This window comes from Mytilus edulis, chromosome 7 (genome assembly GCF_963676685.1).
Source record: "Mytilus edulis chromosome 7, xbMytEdul2.2, whole genome shotgun sequence".
Lineage (NCBI taxonomy): Eukaryota > Metazoa > Mollusca > Bivalvia > Mytilida > Mytilidae > Mytilus > Mytilus edulis.
In genome coordinates, this window is record NC_092350.1 from 86,051,155 (window position 1) to 86,073,105 (window position 21,951).

The following is a 21,951-nucleotide window of genomic DNA, read 5'->3' on the forward strand; positions in this document are numbered from 1 at the left end:
CTGTTACTTTTCAAATTATTGACTTCAGTTATCTCTGTGCACAGAAAATTCTTCTTTTTTTTTCATGAGATTTTTTATCAGATTAAAAAATATGTTACCATAACAGAACTAGAGGCTCTCAAGAGCCTGTGTCGCTCACCTGTTAATGTGTTTACTGATGTCGGCCATCTTCGTTGGTAGGCGGGGTCATTAGACACTTTAAAAAAAAAAGATACCCTAGTATTATGATTGTGGCAAAGTTTGGTTAAATTTGGCCAAGTAGTTTTAGAAATGATTTTTATACAAGTTACAAAAATGACGAAAAGTTGTTCAATATTGACTATAAAGGGCAATAACTCCTTAAGGGGTCCTCTAACAATTTTGATCATGCTGACTTATTTGTAGATCTTACTTTGCTGAACATTATTGCTGTTTACAGTTTATCTCTATCTATAATAGTATTCAAGATAATAACCAAAAACTGCAAAATTTCCTTAAAATCACAAATTTTAAGGCAGCAACCCGACAACAGGTTGTCCGATTCAATTGAAAATTTGTGAGGGGATATATCTTATTCTGATGGACATTAAAATCTTGAAAGATTTGCCCTAAATGTATTAGTTTCAAAGATATAAAGCAAAAACTGCATTTCACCACTATGTTCTAATTTTAGCCATGTCGGCCATTTTGTTTGGTAGGCTGGGTCATCGGACACATTTTATAAACTATAAACCACAATGATAATTGTGGCCAAGTTTGGTTAAATTTGGTAAAGTAGTTTCAGAGAAGAAGATTTTTAGAAAAGTAACAAAAAATGACGAAATGTTGTTAATAATTGACTATAAAGGGCAATAACTTCTTATGGGGTTGACTGACTATTTTGGTCATTTGACTTATTTGTAGGTCTTACTTTGCTGAACATTATTGCAGTTTACAGTTTATCTCTATCTATAATAGTATTCAAGATAATAACCAAATAGAGGCTCTAAAGAGCCTGTGTCGCTCACCTTGGTATATGTGAATTAAACAAAGGAAGCAGACAGTTCATGACAAAATTGTGTTAAGTTGATTGTGATGTGTTTGTACATCTTACTTTACTGAAAATTCTTGCTGCTTACAATTAACTCTATCTATAATGAACTTGTCCGTGTAGTTTCAGTGGAAAATGTTAGTAAAAATTTACAAATTTTATGAAAATTGTTAAAAATTGATTATAAAGGACAATAACTTCTTATGGGGGCAATTGAACATTTTGGTCATTCTGACTTATTTTTGAGTCTTAAATTGCTGTACATTATTGCTGTTTACAGTTTATCTCTATCTTTAATAATATTCAAGATAATAACCCAAAACAGCAAAATTTCCTTAAAATTACCAATTTAGGGGCAGCACTCTAACAACTAGTTGTCCCATTCATCTTAAAATTTCAGGGCAGATAGATCTTGACCATATAAACAATTTTACCACTTGTCAGATTTGCTCTAAATGCTTTGGTTTTTGAGTAATAACCAAATACTGCATTTAACCTCCATGTTCTATTTTAAGCCGTGGCAGCCATCTTGGTTGATTGGCCGGGTCAAAAAACACAACTTTTAAACAAGATACATCAATGATGATTGTGGCCAAGTTTGGATTAATTTGGCCCGGTAGTTTCAGAGGAGAAGATTTTTGTAAAAGATCATGGATATTTACGAAAAATTGTTAAAAATTGACTATAAAGGGCAATAACTCCTAAAGGGGTCAACTGACCATTTTGGTCATGTTGACTTATTTGTAAATCTTACTTTGCTGAACATTATTGCTGTTTACAGTTTATCTCCATCTATAATAATATTCAAGATAATAACCAAAAACAGTAAAATTTCCTTAAAATTACCAATTTAGGGACAGCAACCCAACAATGGGTTGTCTGATTGATCTAAAAAGTTCAGGGCAGATAGATCTTCACCTGATAAACAATTTTACCCCATGTCAGATTTGCTCTAAATGCTTTGGTTTTTGAGTTATAAGCCAAAAACTGCATTTTACCCCTATGTTCTATTTTTAGCCATGGCGGCCATCTTGGTAGGTTTGACGGGTCACGCCACACGTTTCTTAAACTACATACCCCAAGGATGATTGTGGCCAAGTTTGGTAGAATTTGGCCAAGTAGTTTCAGAGGAAAAGATTTTTGTAAAAGTTTACGGACGACGGACGACGGACGCCAAGTGATGAGAAAAGCTCACTTGACCTTTCAGGTCAGGTGAGCTAAAAAGTAAAAGCACGATATGAGAATAAAAAAACTGACATTCATCTGACGTACAGTAACTATGCAACGACAGTTACACACAATTTTGAAAACCAAAGTGAAGATTTGTTCAATCAATTCGAATATTGCATAAATGTTTTGTTGCATTTAATTAATGCATTGTCATTCTCTAAACAGACAGATCTAGAGAGGCATACAAGTGAACAGAAAGACGGACAAGGATGTATCATAACACATCTCGACTATGCAGGGCAAATAAAAAAAAACAACAAAAACAAGCATTCTGAGAAAACTGAATGTCAATGCATAGACCACTATTGGTTAAAAAATCATTTAACTGGGAAATAATGCTAACTGAATTGGTAATGTTTGATGTTTTCCAAATTAAATAAATGCTCCACAGGACTGCATAGGTCTAACTCTGAAATTGGGGCAAGTATATACACAACATTCAATTTTGGCAGGGCTCTAAATTCAAATGTTGATTACACATTTGACACAGCATACAGTCTACAGTCGTGGTGGACATTTCGACGTGCTCACAGTGAGCATTGGAATTGGGTGGACATATTTTGTCTATGCCCACCAATGGGTCCATTTGTTCGCTTTGGAGATTCCATATATCGTCAAGTTATTGGAATTCCAATGGGGACTTACGGTGCACCACTTGTTGCGGACCTGTTTTGTACTGTTATGAGTTACAATTTATGACTAAAATGAGCAAATACCCATCTGATGCAAAAATTTAACAATACTTTTAGATATTTGGATGATATATTGGCCCTCAATCATGTCAATAATGCCGACTTCAGTATGTATACTAAAGAAATTTATCCTGTTGAACTTACTTTGAATAAAGCTAAAAATAACAATGACCACTGCCCTTTCCTCGATCTTGATATCTATATCAATAACGGGAAGCTTAATATTGATTCACTTATAGGGTCTTTGCATCAGAATTAAACACATTTATTATAAAACCAGTTGTTGGCATGACACGGGTTATGTTCTTCTCATATATTTTATGATGGTATAATACTAAACCCCTAACGGGAGGGAATTTTCTTGATATTCAAATGATGAAGACATAATCTTTCAATAAGTTTAATTGAGGTCTGGAGCTGGCATGTCAGTAACTGCTAGTAGTCTTTTGTTATTTTTGTATTATTGTCATTTTGTTTATTTTCTTTTGTTACATCTTCTAACATCGGACTCGGACTTCTCTAAAACTGAATTTTACTGTGCGTACTATTGTGCGTTTGTTGTTTCTACATTGGCTAGATTTATAAGGGAGGGTTGAGATCTCAAAAAACATGTGTCATATTTCCTATAAAGTCACTGTGGTCTTATTCTTATGATAAAGGAGATGTGAGATATACAGCAATGCCTTGTGACATATTTCCTTTAAAGTCACTGTGGTCTTATTCCTATAATACAGGAGATGTGTGATATACAGCAATGCCTTGTGACATATTTCCTTTAAAGTCACCGTGGTCTTATTCTTCTGATAAAGGAGATGTGTGATATACAGCAATGCCTTGTGACATATTTCCTATAAAGTCACAGTGGTCTTATTATTATGATAAAGGAGATGCATGTGTGATATACAGCATTACCTTGTGACATATTTCCTATAAAGTCACATTGGTCTTATTCTTATGATACAGGAGATGTGTGATATACAGCAATGACTTGTGACATATTTCCTATAAAGACACCGTGGTCTTATTCTTATGATACAGGAGATGTGTGTTATACAGCAATGCCTTGTGACATATTTCCTATAAAGACATCGTGGTCTTATTCTTATGATAAAGGAGATGTGTGTTATACAGCAATGCCTTGTGACATATTACCTATAGAGTCACCATGGTCTTATTCTTATGATACAAGAGATGTGTGATATACAGCAAGACCTTTTGGCATATTTCCAATAAAGTCACACTGGTCTTATTCTTATGATACAGGAGATGTGTGATATAAAGCAATGCCTTGTGACATATTTCCTATCAAGCCACAGTGGGCTTATAGCCATAATTAGAAGTTTGCTGCCAGCGATCTCTCTGTCATCAAAACAATAAATTAGTATGTTAATGTTTTAATCTGTCAGAGTGTTGATATGTTGAAATGTCAACTTGTTCATGTTTGCGTATGTTAATGTGTTGATCTGTTTATGAGTTGATACGTCAATGTGTTGCTGTTTGAGTATGTCAATGTGTTGCTGTTTGAGTCTGTCAATGTGCTAATTTGTAAGTGTGTCAATATGGCAATGTGTTGATATATGTATCTGTTAATGTGTTGAAATTTCAGTTTGTCGATATGTCTGTGTTAATGAATGCATCTGTTTGAGTCTGTTAATGTGTTGACATGTCAGTGTGTCAATATGTTAATGTGTTAATGTAGGAGTCGGTTAATATGTCTATTTATTATACAGTACTTCACGTTAAAATGCCATATTTTGATTGGCCAATACCAGGGTGTTAATTTACTTTATCACATGACTGAGTGGGGGACAATTGTTTTGAATGCCACCCTCTCGTCCAGACCAATCAAAAATCAATTATTTAAAAGACAATGAATTGAATTTACATCAAGTTATTAAAGACAATGCTTAAGTTCTATTTTTTGGCTTAGATTCTATTATTTAACTGTAAAAAAAAGGGTGATAGATTGGTACCCATCGAAAAAGTATTGTCAACCTTGGCTTTGCAGCGGTTGACAATGTTTTCTTGGGGTACCAATCTGCTCTATCACCCTCTCAGCTATGTTTTATGTATATACTGTCAGTGTTTCGATATGCCAATGTGTTAAATCTGTTTGAGTGTCTACTTGTCTATGTGTTGATCTGTCAGTGTGATGATGTAGAAGTCTGTTAATGTGTTGATCTGTCAGTGTGATGATGTAGAAGTATGTTTATATGTTGATCTGTCAGTGTGATGATGTAAAAGTCTGTTAATGTGTTGATCTGTCAGTGTGATGATGTATAAGTCTGTTAATGTGTTGATCTGTCAGTGTTATGATGTACAAGTCTGTTAATGTGTTGATCTGTCAGTGTTATGATGTACAAGTCTGTTAATGTGTTGATCTGTCAGTGTAATGATGTATACATCTGTTAATGTGTTGATATGTCAGCGTGATGATGTAGAAGTCTGTTAATGTGTTGATCTGTCAGTGTGATGATGTAGAAGTCTGTTAATCTGTTGATCTGTCAGTATGATGATGTAGAAGTCTGTTGATGTGTTGATCTGTCAGTGTGATGATGTAAAAGTTTGTTGATATGTTGATCTCTCAGTGTGATGATGTAAAAGTTTGTTGATATGTTGATCTCTCAGTGTGATGATGTAAAAGTATGTTAATGTGTTGATCTGTCAGTGTGATGATGTATAAATCTGTTAATGTGTTGATCTGTCAGTGTGATGATGTAGAAGTCTGTTAATGTGTTGTTCTGTCAGTGTGATGATGTAGAAGTCTGTTAATGTGTTGATCTGTCAGTGTGATGATGTAGAAGTCTGTTAATGTGTTGATCTGTCAGTGTTATGATGTAGAAGTCTGTTAATGTGTTGATCTGTCAGTGTGATGATGTAGAAGTATGTTAATGTGTTAATCTGTCAGTGTGATGATGTAGAAGTCTGTTAATGTGTTGATCTGTCAGTGTGATGATGTAGAAGTCTGTTAATGTGTTGATCTGTCAGTGTGATGATGTAGAAGTCTGTTAATGTGTTGATCAGTCAGTGTGATGATGTAGAAGTCTGTTAATGTGTTGATCTGTCAGTGGTATGATGTAGAAGTCTGTTAATGTTTTGATCTGTCAGTGATATGATGTTTCAGTCTATTAATGTGTTAATCTGTCAGTGTTAAAATATGTCAATGTGTTGATATATGAATCTGTTAATGTGTTGAAATGTCAATTTGACAATATGTTTATGTGTTGATGAATCCATCTGTTAATGTGTTGATGTATGAGCCTGTTTATGTGTCGATATGTCAATGTGTTGATGTATAAATCTGGTAATGTGTTGCCTTTTACAACTAATTTTTATAGTTCGTTCTTATGTTGTACCGTAACACAACTGTCCAAGGTTAGGGGAGGTTTGGGACCCCGCTTACATGTTTAACCCTGCCATATGCTGTATGTATGTGCCTGTCCAAAGTCAGGATCCTGTAATTCAGTGGTTGTCGTTTGTTGATGTGTTACATATTTGTTTTTCGTTCATTTTTTTGTACAATTTTAGGCTGTTAGTTTTCTCGTTTGAATTGAATTACATTTGTCACTTCAGGGCCTTTTATAGCTGACTATGCGGGATGGGCTTTGCTTATTGTTGAAGGTTGTACAGTGATCTATAGTTGTTAATTTCTGTGTCATTTGGTCTCTTATGAAGAGTTGTCTCATTGGCAATCATACCACATCTTGTTTTTTATATGAACTGTCAGTGTGTCAACATGGCAATGTATCAATATATTAGTCTGCTTTTGTGTTGATCTGTCAATTTGTCGATATGTCAATGTGTAGATCTCTCAATGTGTCAATGTGTAAAAAGCTTTAGAATTGTCAATGTATCAATATGTCAGTTTGTTAATGTGTCAACTAGTCATTGTGTCGATATGTCTATGCGTCAATGTTTGAATTTGATTCTCTTTTGATACCTCAATTTTGATATGATGATCTGCCAATTGATTAATATGTCGATTTGTTAATAGGTCAATTGGTCATTGTGTCTATCCTTCTATAGGTCAACTGGTCAAGGTGTCTATCCGTCTATAGGTCAACTGGTCAATGAGTCTATCCGTCTATAGGTCAACTGGTCAATGTGTCTATCCGTCTATAGGTCAACTGGTCAATGTGTCTATCCGTCTATAGGTCAACTGGTCAATGTGTCTATCCGTCTATAGGTCAACTGGTCAATGTGTCTATCCGTCTATAGGTCAACTGGTCAATGTGTCTATCCGTCTATAGGTCAATGTATTAATATGCAAAAAACTACTTATTCTGTAAAATCCAGTTGAGCCGATGGCTGGATTTGGTTGTCAACTGAACAGGTTGAGAATGCTATATAAATCGGGTGAGAATGAATTTAAGGTTATTGTGATCTGTAATCAACAGGTTCAGGAGAGAATAAATCGGATGAGAATGAGAGAAGCTTATTTTTAAGTTAATATGATCTGTAATCAATCAATCTGCATCAATAGCCTACGTACTTTTCCTATTATTTTTTTATTTTTTATTTTAACATTATATGCAGATATCAAGGTTTCCATATATTAGAAATAAGTAACAATTATCATTCCAGTTTCCATATATTAGAAATAAGAAACTATACATCATTCCAGCCAGTATAAATAATAATTAACATTAGATGATTGCCTTGTGTGATGAACCAGTAGGAATGATAGTACCGTCATTGTAATTATATATATAAGCATGCGCAGACATCAAGGTTTCCATATATTAGAAATAAGTAATTTATATTTCAGCCAGAATCTGAATAATTAAAATTAGATGATTACCTCCAACTACCTGTGATTGGGCGTCAGGAGTAACTTCTGGGGAGGTCTTTGACATGACAGTCTACAAAAGAAAAACATGTAATAAACTATAATGCCTTATGTGAAAACTTGTCAAATAGCTTCATTGAAGGCTGTAATATGACCTATCGTTTTTAAATTATGTGTAATTTGGCGATTAGGATCATCAATCTGTAATAAACTATCATGCCTCATGTGAAAACTTGTCAAATAGCTTCATTGAAGGACGTAGAGTGACCTATCGTTTTTAAATTCTGTGTAATTTGGCGATTGAGATCATCAATCTGTAATAAACTATCATGCCTCATGTGAAAACTTGTCAAATAGCTTCATTGAAGGACATAGAGTGACCTATCGTTGTTAAATTCTGTGTAGTTTGGTGATTGGGATCATCAATCTGTAATAAACTAACATGCCTCATGTGAAAACGTGTCAAATAGCTTCATTGAAGGACATAGAGTGACCTATCGTTTTTAAATTATGTGTAATTTGGCGATTGGGATCATCAATCTGTAATAAACTAACATGCCTCATGAGAAAACTTGGCAAATAGCTTCATTGAAGGACATAGAGTGACCTATCGTTTTTAAATTATGTGTAATTTGGCGATTGGGATCATCAATCTGTAATAAACTAACATGCCTCATGTGAAAACTTGGCAAATAGCTTCATTGAAGGACATAGATTGACCTATCGTTTTTAAATTATGTGTAATTTGGCGATTAGGATCATCAATTTGTAATAAACTATCATGCCTCATGTGAAAACTTGTCAAATAGCTTCATTGAAGGACATAGAGTGACCTATCGTTTTTAAATTATGTGTAATTTGGCGATTAGGATCATCAATTTGTAATAAACTATCATGCCTCATGTGAAAACTTGTCAAATAGCTTCATTGAAGGACATAGATTGACCTATCGTTTTTAAATTATGTGTAATTTGGTGATTGGGATCATCAATCTCTAATAAACTATCATGCCTCATGTGAAAACTTGACAAATAGCTTCATTGAAGGAAGAAGAGTGACCTATCGTTTTTAAATTATGTGTAATTTGGTGATTGGGATCATCAATCTGTAATAAACTATCATGATTCATGTCTGAAAAGTTGTCAAATAGCTTCATTGAAGGACATAGAGTGACCTATCGTTTTTAAATTATGTGTAATTTGGCGATTAGGATCATCAATTTGTAATAAACTATCATGCCTCATGTGAAAAGTTGTCAAATAGCTTCATTGAAGGACATAGAGTGACCTATCGTTTTTAAATTATGTGTAATTTGGCGATTAGGATCATCAATTTGTAATAAACTATCATGCCTCATGTGAAAAGTTGTCAAATATTTCACTGAAAGACATAGAGTGACCTATCATTTTTAAATTATGTGTAATTTGGCGATTAGGATCATCAATCTGAAATAAACTATCATGACTCATGTCTGAAAACTTGGCAAATAGCTTCATTGAAGGCCGTAATATGACAACTTTTACTAAATTTTTGTAATGTCCTGACCTTTTTCAGATAATTTATATTTTTTTTTTGGATTTCTTTCAGGAGCAGCTATTGCCAAGTTCAGAAACAGTAGTGTTATCAACCATAATCATAATGGAGAAAATGCATAATTTCTTAAAGTATGTGTTATTATATTTGTTTTTATTTCTCCCATTGTTTAATTGCAAATAAAAGCACAAATTCAGCTTTTAGGCTGTTTTCTTATTTTTGTGATTCCATGTTTATTGATTCAAAGGTATCAGATCACCAATTCAAAATTCCAAACTATTCCAACATTTTTTTTCAATTTTCACAGCTTTCTAAATTTTTCACAAAAGTATAACTTCACAAAAAGGTGTATAATGAATCGTACATGTATCATCTTTCTACCTGCCAATTCTAATTCATGTTTAATGTCTTGTAGTAACATACCAACGGACAAAGGTAACTACTAAACATAGCCCCTGTTTTTTTCTGGAAATCTTAAATAAATATAGTATGGGGCGCATTAGTCCTCAATCTTTAACTCATAAGCATGATAAGCAAGTAAATTATGTCTAAAAATGATTTAAATATATTTCTCCTTCAACAAAAGTTTTATTTCTGCAAATTGTTTGGTTAGTTTAAGTAAAAAATAACATCAAGAGCGCTATATATTTTTTTGGAAAGGACTACTTTTATATACTGTGAAAGTACTTTAATTTGTGGGTATCAATTATCGTGGTTTCATCAACATTTACATGTTCATGGGTTTTTTAATTCGTGGATTTTAGTTTTCTAATAATAATAAAATTGACCCAGGGCGCAGCTTTATACGACCGCAGAGGGTGAACCCTGAATGGTTGGGGCAAGTATGGACACAACATTCAAGCTGGATTCAGCTCTAAATTGTGATTAAATAGTTGACACAGCATAGGTTTCTGACACAGAATGAATGTGGTCTAATGATTCAGCTCTAAATTTAGATTGTGATTAAATAGTTGAAACAGCATAGGTTTCTAACACAGAATGAATGTGGTCTAATGATTCAGATCTAAATTTGGATTGTGATTAAATAGTTGATACAGCATAGGTTTCTGACACAGAATGAATGTGGTCTAATGATTCAGCTCTAAATTTAGATTGTGATTAAAGAGTTGACACAGCATAGGCTTTCTGACACAGAACGAATGTGGTCTAATGATTCAGCTCAAAATTTAGATTGTGATTAAAGAGTGGACACAGCATAGGTTTCTGACACAGAATGAATGTGGTCTAATGATTCAGCTCTAAATTTGGATTGTGATTAAAGAGTTGACACAGCATAGGTTTCTGACACAGAATGAATGTGGTCTAATGAACTTAAAATGTTTTGTTTGCCTTTGAGCAATTCACTATGCTGTTGAATATTAATCCTCTCAAAAAAATGTTTGAAGAAATTTTTTTCTTTTTTTAAGAAATCTGAAATGAGAAAAATTGAACCCCACCCCCAGTTTTTTTTCACACCCTCCTTTCCCTTATTCCAAAACTGATCTCAATTCAAATTTCTAATGGAGTTTGCAACAATAACTACTCATTTAAATACATCATAAAATATTAAAATGTAAAAAAAGTGAAAGTGCTTATTATCACTGAATGGTAAAGATTGTTTTAATTTATCAGTTGGTAGCTAGTAAAGTGAATATACATTGTATATTGTGTAAAACAATGATTTAATTTGATTGAACTTCTATTCTGGACAAAGAAAGGTAACTCCAATTGAAAATATCTTGCTATTGCGCAATATTGTGCAATTATATATTTCTTGCTATTGCGCAATGCTGTGCAATTGAAAATACTTGCTATTGCACAATACTGTGCAATTGAAGATTTCTTGCTATTGCACAATACTGTGCAATTGAAAATTTCTTGTTATTGCACAAGACTGTGCAATTGGAAATTTATTGCTATTGCTGAATACTGTGCAATTGAAAATTTCTTGCTATTGCACAATACTGAATATAATTTTGGATCCTGATTTGGACCAACTTGAAAACTTGGCCCATAATCAAAAATCTAAGTACATGTTTAGATTCAGCATATCAAAGAACCCCAAGAATTCAATTTTTGTTAAAATCAAACTTAGTTTAATTTTGGACCCTTTGGACCTTTATGTAGACCAATTTGAAAACCGGAGCAAAAATTAAGAATCTACCTACACAGTTAGATTTGGCATATGTCAAAGAACCCCAATTATTCAATTTTTGATGACATCAAACAAAGTTTAATTTTGGACCCCGATTTTGACCGACTTGAAAACTGGGCCAATAATTAAAAATCTACTGTAAGTACATTTTAGATTCAGCATATTAAAGAACCCCAAGGATTCATTTTTTGTTAAAATCAAACTTAGTTTAATTTTGGACCCTTTGGACCTTTATGTAGACCAATTTGAAAACCGGACCAAAAATTAAGAATCTACATATACGGTTAGATTCGGCATATCAAAGAACCCCAATTATTCAATTTTTGATGAAATCATACAAAGTTTAATTTTGGACCCTTTGGGCCCATTATTCCTAAACTGTTGGGACCAAAACTCCCAAAATCAATCCAAACCTTCCTTTTATGGTCATCAACCTTGTGTTAATTTTATAGATTTCTATTTACTTATACTAAAATTATGGTGCAAAAACAAAGAAAAATGCTTATTTGGGCACCTTTTCGGCCCTGTTTTCCTAAACTGTTGGGACCTCAACTCCCAAAATCAATTCCAATCTTCCTTTTGTGGTCATAAACCTTGTGTTTCAGTTTCATTGATTTCTATTTACTTATACTAAAGTTACTGTGCGAAAACCAAGAATAATGTTTTGTTGGGCCCTTTTTGGCCACTAATTCCTAAACTGTTGGAACCAAACCTCCCAAAATCAATCCCAACTTTCCTTTTGTGGTCATAAACCTTGTGTCAAAATTTCATAGATTTCTATTCACTTAAACTAAAGTTGTAGTGCGAAAACCAAGAAAATGCTTATTTAGGCCCTTTTTGGACCCTAATTCCTAAACTGTTGGGACCAAAACTCCAAAAATCAATCCCAACCTTCCTTTTATAGTCATAAACCTTGTGTCAAAATTACATAGATTTCTATTTACTTATACTTAAGTTATAGTAGGAAACCCCAATGTCTTCGGATGACAACGACGTCAACTCCAAGGTGATACCAACATAAGACCAAAAAATTTTCAATTTTTGCCGTCGTATAAAAATTAAAGTTATTTGAAACGAAGGTTACAAATTGTCTAGATTGAAGGAAATTGCAAAGTAAACATTGACCGTGTAAATCGTAGTGATCACTCATTAGCCCAAGATAGAGTGATCAAAAGATTATAGACCATTGAAGGTGTCACAAAAGGAAAACAGTTACATATACAAATGCTATAAATGTATCTTGAATTGTAAAATAATTCTTATCAAAAGCAAAGCCCAGCATAAAATCATTATTTCTCATATGTACGAGAATTATGAGATATAAAATGAACACTTTATCATAGCATATTAATACCGGAAATCTGACTTTCATCAATCCAAATATTTTTTTATGAGAATTAAAAGATCAAAATTTGTACAGTTTAGGTTTTTAAAGATTAAATGGGACTACTCCTGCCTGCAGTTGTAGTTCATAGTGCATTTGCCCAGTGACTACTATTATAGATCATTATGGTATTCTCAGATTTGGTGATATTCAATATATTCTCTAGATCATATTAGTAATCAAACCTACATGTGGATCTTTCATTGTCTTGATTTGGACAACAATTGTTTTATTTCATTGGACACTTAAATTTGTGGATAAAGTCATCCACGAAAACCACGAAAATTGGTTCCCCACGAATAAAAGTACTTTCACAGTAGAACATTACATTCTAAATTGGGGTGAATGGATTGGTGGACTGACATCTTTACCACATGTTAAATTGGAATGAATGGATTGGTGGTCTGACATCTTTACCACATGTTTAATTGGAATGAATGGATTGGTGGTCTGACATCTTTATCACATGTTTAATCCCCAGAGTAATTGTTTATCCTTCTATGCCATATCACACGCGAGTAAAATTTACCGCACACTGCCTATTTAACATGTTTAATGATGATGGGATTTATTTGTTTTTGTATTTAATTTAAAAATTTAATTGCAGGAAAGTTAACGTTACTGAGTTTACTCATTTCATAGAGGTTTTATCTATGTGGGTAGCTTTGTTTACCCGCTACATACTGAAAGCTTTAAAATCTATACACAGGTTGACAGCATACTAAATATTTTGTTAAGATGTGCTTTTTGTTTTAGTATATGATTATTACATATTTGCATCAACATGTAAATCAACTTTTCCACACAGAGATACACATTATGTATACATAAAAGGAGATGATGTGATGTATATACCTAGGAAATAGCAAGCTGATGACACAAAAAATAAGAGACATCCAACAGATGAGACACTCATTTCAAACATTTGTCTTTCGCATATGCCAACATCTGTATTAGGCAACAAGCTTGGAATTGTCAACTTACCAGGTACATTGTTAACTGACAACAAATACTACAATGACATTGAAAACAACAGGCAACCGTTTTATTGTAACTTCAATGTATAAAGTCTGTTGTGTCTCTAACAATCTGTCAACATATTTGTAAATATCTCTTATTAACTAAGACAGAATATTTACCTTTAGGAAGTCCATCACTTCTTTCTTCTTTCTTTTTCTCTCTTTAGAATCATCGCTTTCTATTGTTGCCATATCATAAGGAGTCTTACCCTGAAATACAATCAAAAACTCTTTTATCAATCATACAAATATATACATCTTCTTTAAATAATAGGCAATTGTTGTACTAATTTTACCTATACAATACTTGACATAAAACCAGTCAACCAAAATAAACAACAAATATGAAGTGACATAATAAAGAGATACATGAACAAATAATTGAGATTTTACTTTTAAAGAACATGAATAAAGTAGACATCATTGAAATGGGAGCCATCTCTGTGGGCCCAGCTGTAAATAATGTGTGGTAAAAAATTTGTATCTTTACCATAGGACATGGAGTTGTCAACTGCAACCAAAGTTTTTGACCTTGACCTTTAACCTAGGAAGTTGTACATACATTATGACACATTCTCTGGTGTTGGTTAATATACATGTCAAGTATAAACCTTGAAATCATAACTGTTCTCAAGATATAGAGAAAACACAATCTTGACCATAGGACATGGGGTTGTCAACTGAAACCAAGTTTTTGACCTTGACCCTTGACCTAGGAAGTTGTACAAACATTATGACACACCCTCTGGTGTTGGTTAATATACATGTCAAGTAAAAAGTATGAAATTATAACGGTTTGCTAGATATATAGTGGACACAATTTGTTACGGACAGACGGACGGACAGATAGACTTATCACTATAGGGTGGCCCGTCACTAGGCGGGGCCCTAATTAGTGTAGTATGTAAATTAATACATTAAAACCAAATATACTGAAATAATAAAGTTATATTTATTATAATTCAACCATCTGGTTTACATAAAATTTTGCCTGTCTCGTTAACTTATAATGAGGGTATTATTATTCTACATGTTCTAGTACGTGCATTATTGACAACCACTATGACACATGTTACTGTGGAGTGTCATTATTCTTGCTTTATGTCCGATTCACATGGACCATGAGAGTATTTTTATTCTAGTACTTGCTTTATTGACAACCACTATGCTACATGAGCAACAGGCTGATGTATGTTTATATTGTGGAGTGTCATTATTCATATGAGTAAAAGGCTAACATATGTTACTGCGGAAAGTCATTCTTGGTCTTTAGTGTTCGATTCACATAAACAAAGAGAGCATAATTATGGAAGGTGTGTTTGTAATGTATGATTGGTGGAAGATGTGTTTGTAATGTATGATTGGTGGAAGGTGTGTTTGTAATGTATGATTGGTGGAAGGTGTGTTTGTAATGTATGATTGGTTGAAGGTGTGTTTTTAATGTATGATGAGTGGAAGTTGTGTTTGTAATGTATGATTGGTGGGAGGTATGTTTGTAATGTATAATTGGTGGAAGATGTGTTTGTAATGTATGATTGGTGGAAGGTGTGGTTGTAATGTATGATTGGTGGAAGGTGTGTTTGTAATGTATGATTGCTGGAAGGTGTGTTTGTAATGTATGATTGGTGGAAGGTGTGTTGGTAGTGTGATTGGTGGAGGTGTGTTGGTAGTGTATGATTGGTGGGAGGTGTGTTTGTAATGTATGATTGGTGGAAGGTGTGTTTGTAATGTATGATTGGTGGAAGGTGTGTTGGTAGTGTGATTGGTGGAGGTGTGTTGGTAGTGTATGATTGGTGGGAGGTGTGTTTGTAATGTATGATTGGTGGAAGTGTGTTTGTAATGTATGATTGGTGGAAGGTGTGGTTGTAATGTATGATTGGTGGAAGGTGTGTTTGTAATGTATGATTGCTGGAAGGTGTGTTTGTAATGTATGATTGGTGGAAGGTGTGTTGGAGGTGTGATTGGTGGAGGTGTGTTGGTAGTGTATGATTGGTGGGAGGTGTGTTTGTAATGTATGATTGGTGGAAGTGTGTTTGTAATGTATGATTGGTGGAAGATGTGTTTGTAATGTATGATTGGTGGGAGGTGTGTTTGTAATGTATGATTGGTGGGAGGTATGTTTGTAATGTATGATTGGTGGAAGGTGTGTTTGTAATGTATGATTAATAATAATAATAATAATAAATTCTTTATTTAAAGAGGGTAACTCAATTAGAAATAGTCTAATTTTCATTGAGGCCCTCAAACAAAATACATGCATACAGTTAACATTCATACATTCATACATTAATTTACAATATATATTACTAGTATATACACAATTCAATCATTGAAATATACAAAGGGTAATAAATGACAATATTTGATATAGTTTTGTTAAAGGAAAACAAATTAGTTGACTTGCATATAATTTTCAAGAAAATGATTATAACTATGTTTCTTGAATAATTCCACATTAGGACATTTTTTTATTTCGAGTGGTAAATTATTCCATACTTTGGTTGCAGAATAATGAAAAGATTTTTTATAAAAATTTGTATTTGGTCTTGGAACAAAAATATCATTATTAGAGACAGATCGTAAGTTGTGGCGTTGCACATCATCAATATTTAGTATTGCTAAGTAATCAGGTGTTAGCCCATTTACAATTTTATACATTAGAATTGATTGTTGGTATTTTATTCTTTTGGTAAAAGATAGCCATTTTAAAGAAGAAAACATGAAATTAGATGGAATAGAAATATCGCATTCCAGTATAATTCTTGCTACTCTTTTTTGAAGTTTTATGATTCTATCTGAATCTTTTTGTAATAAATTTCCCCAAACTGAACTACAATAGTCTATATATGGTAGAATATATGCATTATAAAATAGTTGCCTTGTGTGTATTGGCAAATAGACTTTAATTTTATATAAAAGTGATACTTTAGATGATATAATTTTACATATACGATCAACATGATCTTCCCAGCTTAAATTTTCATCAATGTCTATTCCAAGTAATTTGAAAGAATGGACATTCTCAATACATGTTTCGTTGACGGTAATACATAATTCTGATAGTTGTTTAAGTTTTTGTTTTGAACCCAATTTCATACACTTAGTTTTTTGTGCATTGATTTTCATACTGTTATTGTTACACCAAGATTGTATAGCATTTAAATCATTTTGCAATATGCTGTTTATTTTTTCAATGTTTTTATCATGAAAATGCAATGTTGAATCATCAGCATATAAATCCATATTGGATTGTTTAACATGAAGTGGTAAATCATTTATATATATTAAAAATAACAGCGGACCTAAAATAGAACCTTGAGGCACTCCATACTTTACAAACGATTTATCAGATTTAATGTTAGCGTATTGGACTTCTTGTTGTCTGTCAGACATTTGTAATGTATGATTGGTGGGAGGTGTGTTTGTAATGTATGATTGGTGGGAGGTGTGTTTGTAATGTATGATTGGTGGAAGGTGTGTTGGTAGTATATGATTGGAAGGTGTGTTTGTAATGTATTATTGATGGAAGTTATGTTGGTAGTATATGATTGGAAGGTGTGTTTGTAATGTATTATTGATGGAAGTTATGTTGGTAGTATATGATTGGTGAAAGTTGTGTTGGTAATGTATGATTGATGGAAGATGTGTTTGTAATGTATGATTGGTGGAAGTTGTGTTTGTAATGTATGATTGGTGGGAGGTGTGTTTGTAATGTATGATTGGTGGAAGGTTTGTTTGCAATGTATGATTGGTGGGAGGTGTGTTTGTAATGTATGATTGGTGGAAGATGTGTTTGTAATGTATGATTGGTGGGAGGTGTGTTTGTAATGTATGATTGGTGGGAGGTGTGTTTGTAATGTATGATTGGTGGAAGGTGTGTTTGTAATGTATGATTGGTGGAAGGTGTGTTTGTAATGTATGATTGATGGAAGTTATGTTGGTAGTAAATGATTGGTGAAAGTTGTGTTTGTAATGTATGATTGGTGGAAGATGTGTTTGTAATGTATGATTGGTGGAAGGTATGTTTGCAATGTATGATTTGTGGGAGGTGTGTTTGTAATGTATGATTGGTGGAAGATGTGTTTGTAATGTATGATTGGTGGAAGGTGTGTTTGTAATGTATGAGTGGTGGAAGATGTGTTGGTAGTGTATGATTGGTGGAAGATGTGTTTGTTATGTAGGATTGGTGGAAGGTGTGTTTGTAATGTATGATTGGTGGAAGATGTGTTTGTAATGTATTATTGGTGGGAGGTGTTTGTAATGTATGATTGGTGGAAGATGTGTTTGTAATGTATGAGTGGTGGAAGATGTGTTTGTAATGTATGATTGGTGGAAGGTGTGTTTGTAATGTATGATCGGTGGGAGGTGTGTTTGTAATGTATGATCGGGGGAAGGTGTGTTTGTACTGTATGATTGGTGGAAGGTGTGTTGGTAGTGTATGATTGATAGTGTGTGATTGGTGGAAGATCTGGTTGTAGTGTATGATTGGTGGAATGTGTGTTTGTAGTGATTGCTAGGTGATCATTGTATTGACATGCTTTGATTGGTTATCCCTTTGTTGACATTGTTTGAATTATGGTTTATCAGTGATGATGTTTGTCATTTTGTTAACATTTGATTGGTGATCAGTGTGTTGACATCATATCAAGTGTGTTTTTTGGGTTTGTATGATTAATGTTTGTAAATCAAGCGACTGTACCATGTTAAATACTTTGATTATTTGTCCATGTTGATTGGTGATTTAAAGTATGGTGTGTGGGTTGGTTTGATTAATGTTTGTAAATCAAGTGACTACACCATGTTAAATACTTTGATTATTTGTCCGTGTTGATTGATGATTTAAAGTGTGGTCTGTGGGTTGGTATGATTAATGTTTGTAAATCAAGTACTACACCATGTTAAATACTTTGATTATGTGTTTGTGTTGATTGGTGATTTAAAGTGTGGTCTGTGGGTTGGTTTGATAAATGTTTGTAAATCAAGTGACTACACCATGTTAAGACTTTGATTGTGTGTTAAGATTTGATTGGTGATTTAAAGTGTGGTCTGTGGGTTGGTCTGATTAATGTTTGTAAATCAAGTGACTACACCATGTTAAATACTTTGATTATTTGTCTGTGTGTAAAGATTTGATTGGTGATTTAAAGTGTGGTCTGTGGGTTGGTATGAGTAATGTTTGTAAATCAAGTGACTTCACCATGTTAAATACTTTGATTATTTGTCTGTGTTGATTGGTGATTTATAGTGTGGTCTGTTGGTTCGTATGAGTAATGTTTGTAAATCAAGTGACTACACCATGTTAAATACTTTGATTATTTGTCTGTGTTGATTGGTGATTTAAAGTGTGGTCTGTGGGTTGGTCTGATTAATGTTTGTAAATCAAGTGACTACACCATGTTAAATACTTTGATTATGTGTCCGTGTTGATTGGTGATTTAAAGTGTGGTCTGTGGGTTGGTATGATTAATGTTTGTAAATCAAGTGACTACACCATGTTAAATACTTTGATTATTTGTTTGTGTTGATTGGTGATTTAAAGTGTGGTCTGTGGGTTGGTATGAGTAATGTTTGTAAATCAAGTGACTACACCATGTTAAATACTTTGATTATTTGTCTGTGTGTAAAGATTTGATTGGTGATTTAAAGTGTGGTCTGTGGGTTGGTTTGATTAATGTTTGTAAATCAATTGACTGCACCATGTTAAATACTTTGATTATGTGTTTGTGTTGATTGGTGATTTAAAGTGTGGTCTGTGGGTTGGTTTGATAAATGTTTGTAAATCAAGTGACTACACCATGTTAAGACTTTGATTGTGTGTTAAGATTTGATTGGTGATTTAAAGTGTGGTCTGTGGGTTGGTCTGATTAATGTTTGTAAATCAAGTGACTACACCATGTTAAATACTTTGATTATTTGTCTGTGTGTAAAGATTTGATTGGTGATTTAAAGTGTGGTCTGTGGGTTGGTATGAGTAATGTTTGTAAATCAAGTGACTTCACCATGTTAAATACTTTGATTATTTGTCTGTGTTGATTGGTGATTTATAGTGTGGTCTGTTGGTTCGTATGAGTAATGTTTGTAAATCAAGTGACTACACCATGTTAAATACTTTGATTATTTGTCTGTGTTGATTGGTGATTTAAAGTGTGGTCTGTGGGTTGGTCTGATTAATGTTTGTAAATCAAGTGACTACACCATGTTAAATACTGTGATTATGTGTCCGTGTTGATTGGTGATTTAAAGTGTGGTCTGTGGGTTGGTATGATTAATGTTTGTAAATCAAGTGACTACACCATGTTAAATACTTTGATTATTTGTTTGTGTTGATTGGTGATTTAAAGTGTGGTCTGTGGGTTGGTATGAGTAATGTTTGTAAATCAAGTGACTACACCATGTTAAATACTTTGATTATTTGTCTGTGTGTAAAGATTTGATTGGTGATTTAAAGTGTGGTCTGTGGGTTGGTTTGATTAATGTTTGTAAATCAATTGACTGCACCATGTTAAATACTTTGATTATGTGTTTGTGTTGATTGGTGATTTAAAGTGTGGTCTGTGGGTTGGTTTGATAAATGTTTGTAAATCAAGTGACTACACCATGTTAAGACTTTGATTGTGTGTTAAGATTTGATTGGTGATTTAAAGTGTGGTCTGTGGGTTGGTCTGATTAATGTTTGTAAATCAAGTGACTACACCATGTTAAATACTTTGATTATTTGTCTGTGTGTAAAGATTTGATTGGTGATTTAAAGTGTGGTCTGTGGGTTGGTATGAGTAATGTTTGTAAATCAAGTGACTTCACCATGTTAAATACTTTGATTATTTGTCTGTGTTGATTGGTGATTTATAGTGTGGTCTGTTGGTTCGTATGAGTAATGTTTGTAAATCAAGTGACTACACCATGTTAAATACTTTGATTATTTGTCTGTGTTGATTGGTGATTTAAAGTGTGGTCTGTGGGTTGGTCTGATTAATGTTTGTAAATCAAGTGACTACACCATGTTAAATACTGTGATTATGTGTCCGTGTTGATTGGTGATTTAAAGTGTGGTCTGTGGGTTGGTATGATTAATGTTTGTAAATCAAGTGACTACACCATGTTAAATACTTTGATTATTTGTTTGTGTTGATTGGTGATTTAAAGTGTGGTCTGTGGGTTGGTATGAGTAATGTTTGTAAATCAAGTGACTACACCATGTTAAATACTTTGATTATTTGTCTGTGTGTAAAGATTTGATTGGTGATTTAAAGTGTGGTCTGTGGGTTGGTTTGATTAATGTTTGTAAATCAATTGACTGCACCATGTTAAATACTTTGATTATTTGTCTGTGTGTAAAGATTTGATTGGTTATTTAAAGTGTGGTCTGTGGGTTGGTATGAGTAATGTTTGTAAATCAAGTGACTACACCGTGTTAAATACTTTGATTATTTGTCTGTGTGTAAAGATTTGATTGGTTATTTAAAGTGTGGTCTGTGGGTTGGTATGAGTAATGTTTGTAAATCAAGTGACTACACCATGTTAAATACTTTGATTATTTGTCCATGTTGATTGGTGATTTAAAGTGTGGTCTGTTGGTTGGTATGATTAATGTTTGTAAATCAAGTGACTACACCATGTTAAATACTTTGATTATTTGTTTGTGTTGATTGGTGATTTAAAGTGTGGTCTGTGGGTTGGTATGATTAATGTTTGTAAATCAAGTGACTACACCATGTTAAATACTTTGATTATTTGTCCGTGTTGATTGGTGATTTAAAGTGTGGTCTGTGGGTTGGTATGATTTATGTTTGTAAATCTAGTGACTACACTATGTTAAATACTTTGATTATTTGTCTGTGTTGATTGGTGATTTAAAGTGTGGTCTGTGGGTTGGTATGATTAATGTTTGTAAATCAAGTGACTACACCATGTTAAATACTTTGATACTTTGTCCGTGTTGATTGGTGATTTAAAGTGTGGTCTGTGGGTTGGTATGATTAATGTTTGTAAATCAAGTGACTACATCATGTTAAATACTTTGATTATGTGTCCGTGTTGATTGGTGATTTAAAGTGTGGTCTGTGGGTTGGTATGATTAATGTTTGTAAATCAAGTGACTACATAATGTTAAATACTTTGATTATGTGTCCGTGTTGATTGG

General features: G+C 33.3%; 1 protein-coding gene across 3 annotated transcripts in view; it reads right to left on the reverse strand.

Annotated features, from left to right (window-relative positions):
* Window positions 1–21,951, reverse strand: part of LOC139482711 (uncharacterized) — an 82,309-nt gene that overhangs the window by 41,353 nt on the left and 19,005 nt on the right. For all 3 annotated transcript variants that reach the window (XM_071266779.1, XM_071266778.1, XM_071266780.1), the window contains 2 exons: window positions 13,932–14,021; window positions 7,733–7,793 (listed from right to left, as the gene is read on the reverse strand). In XM_071266779.1, the coding sequence (XP_071122880.1) occupies window positions 7,733–7,793; window positions 13,932–14,021 (151 nt within the window). The remainder of the gene's footprint in view (window positions 1–7,732; window positions 7,794–13,931; window positions 14,022–21,951) is intronic.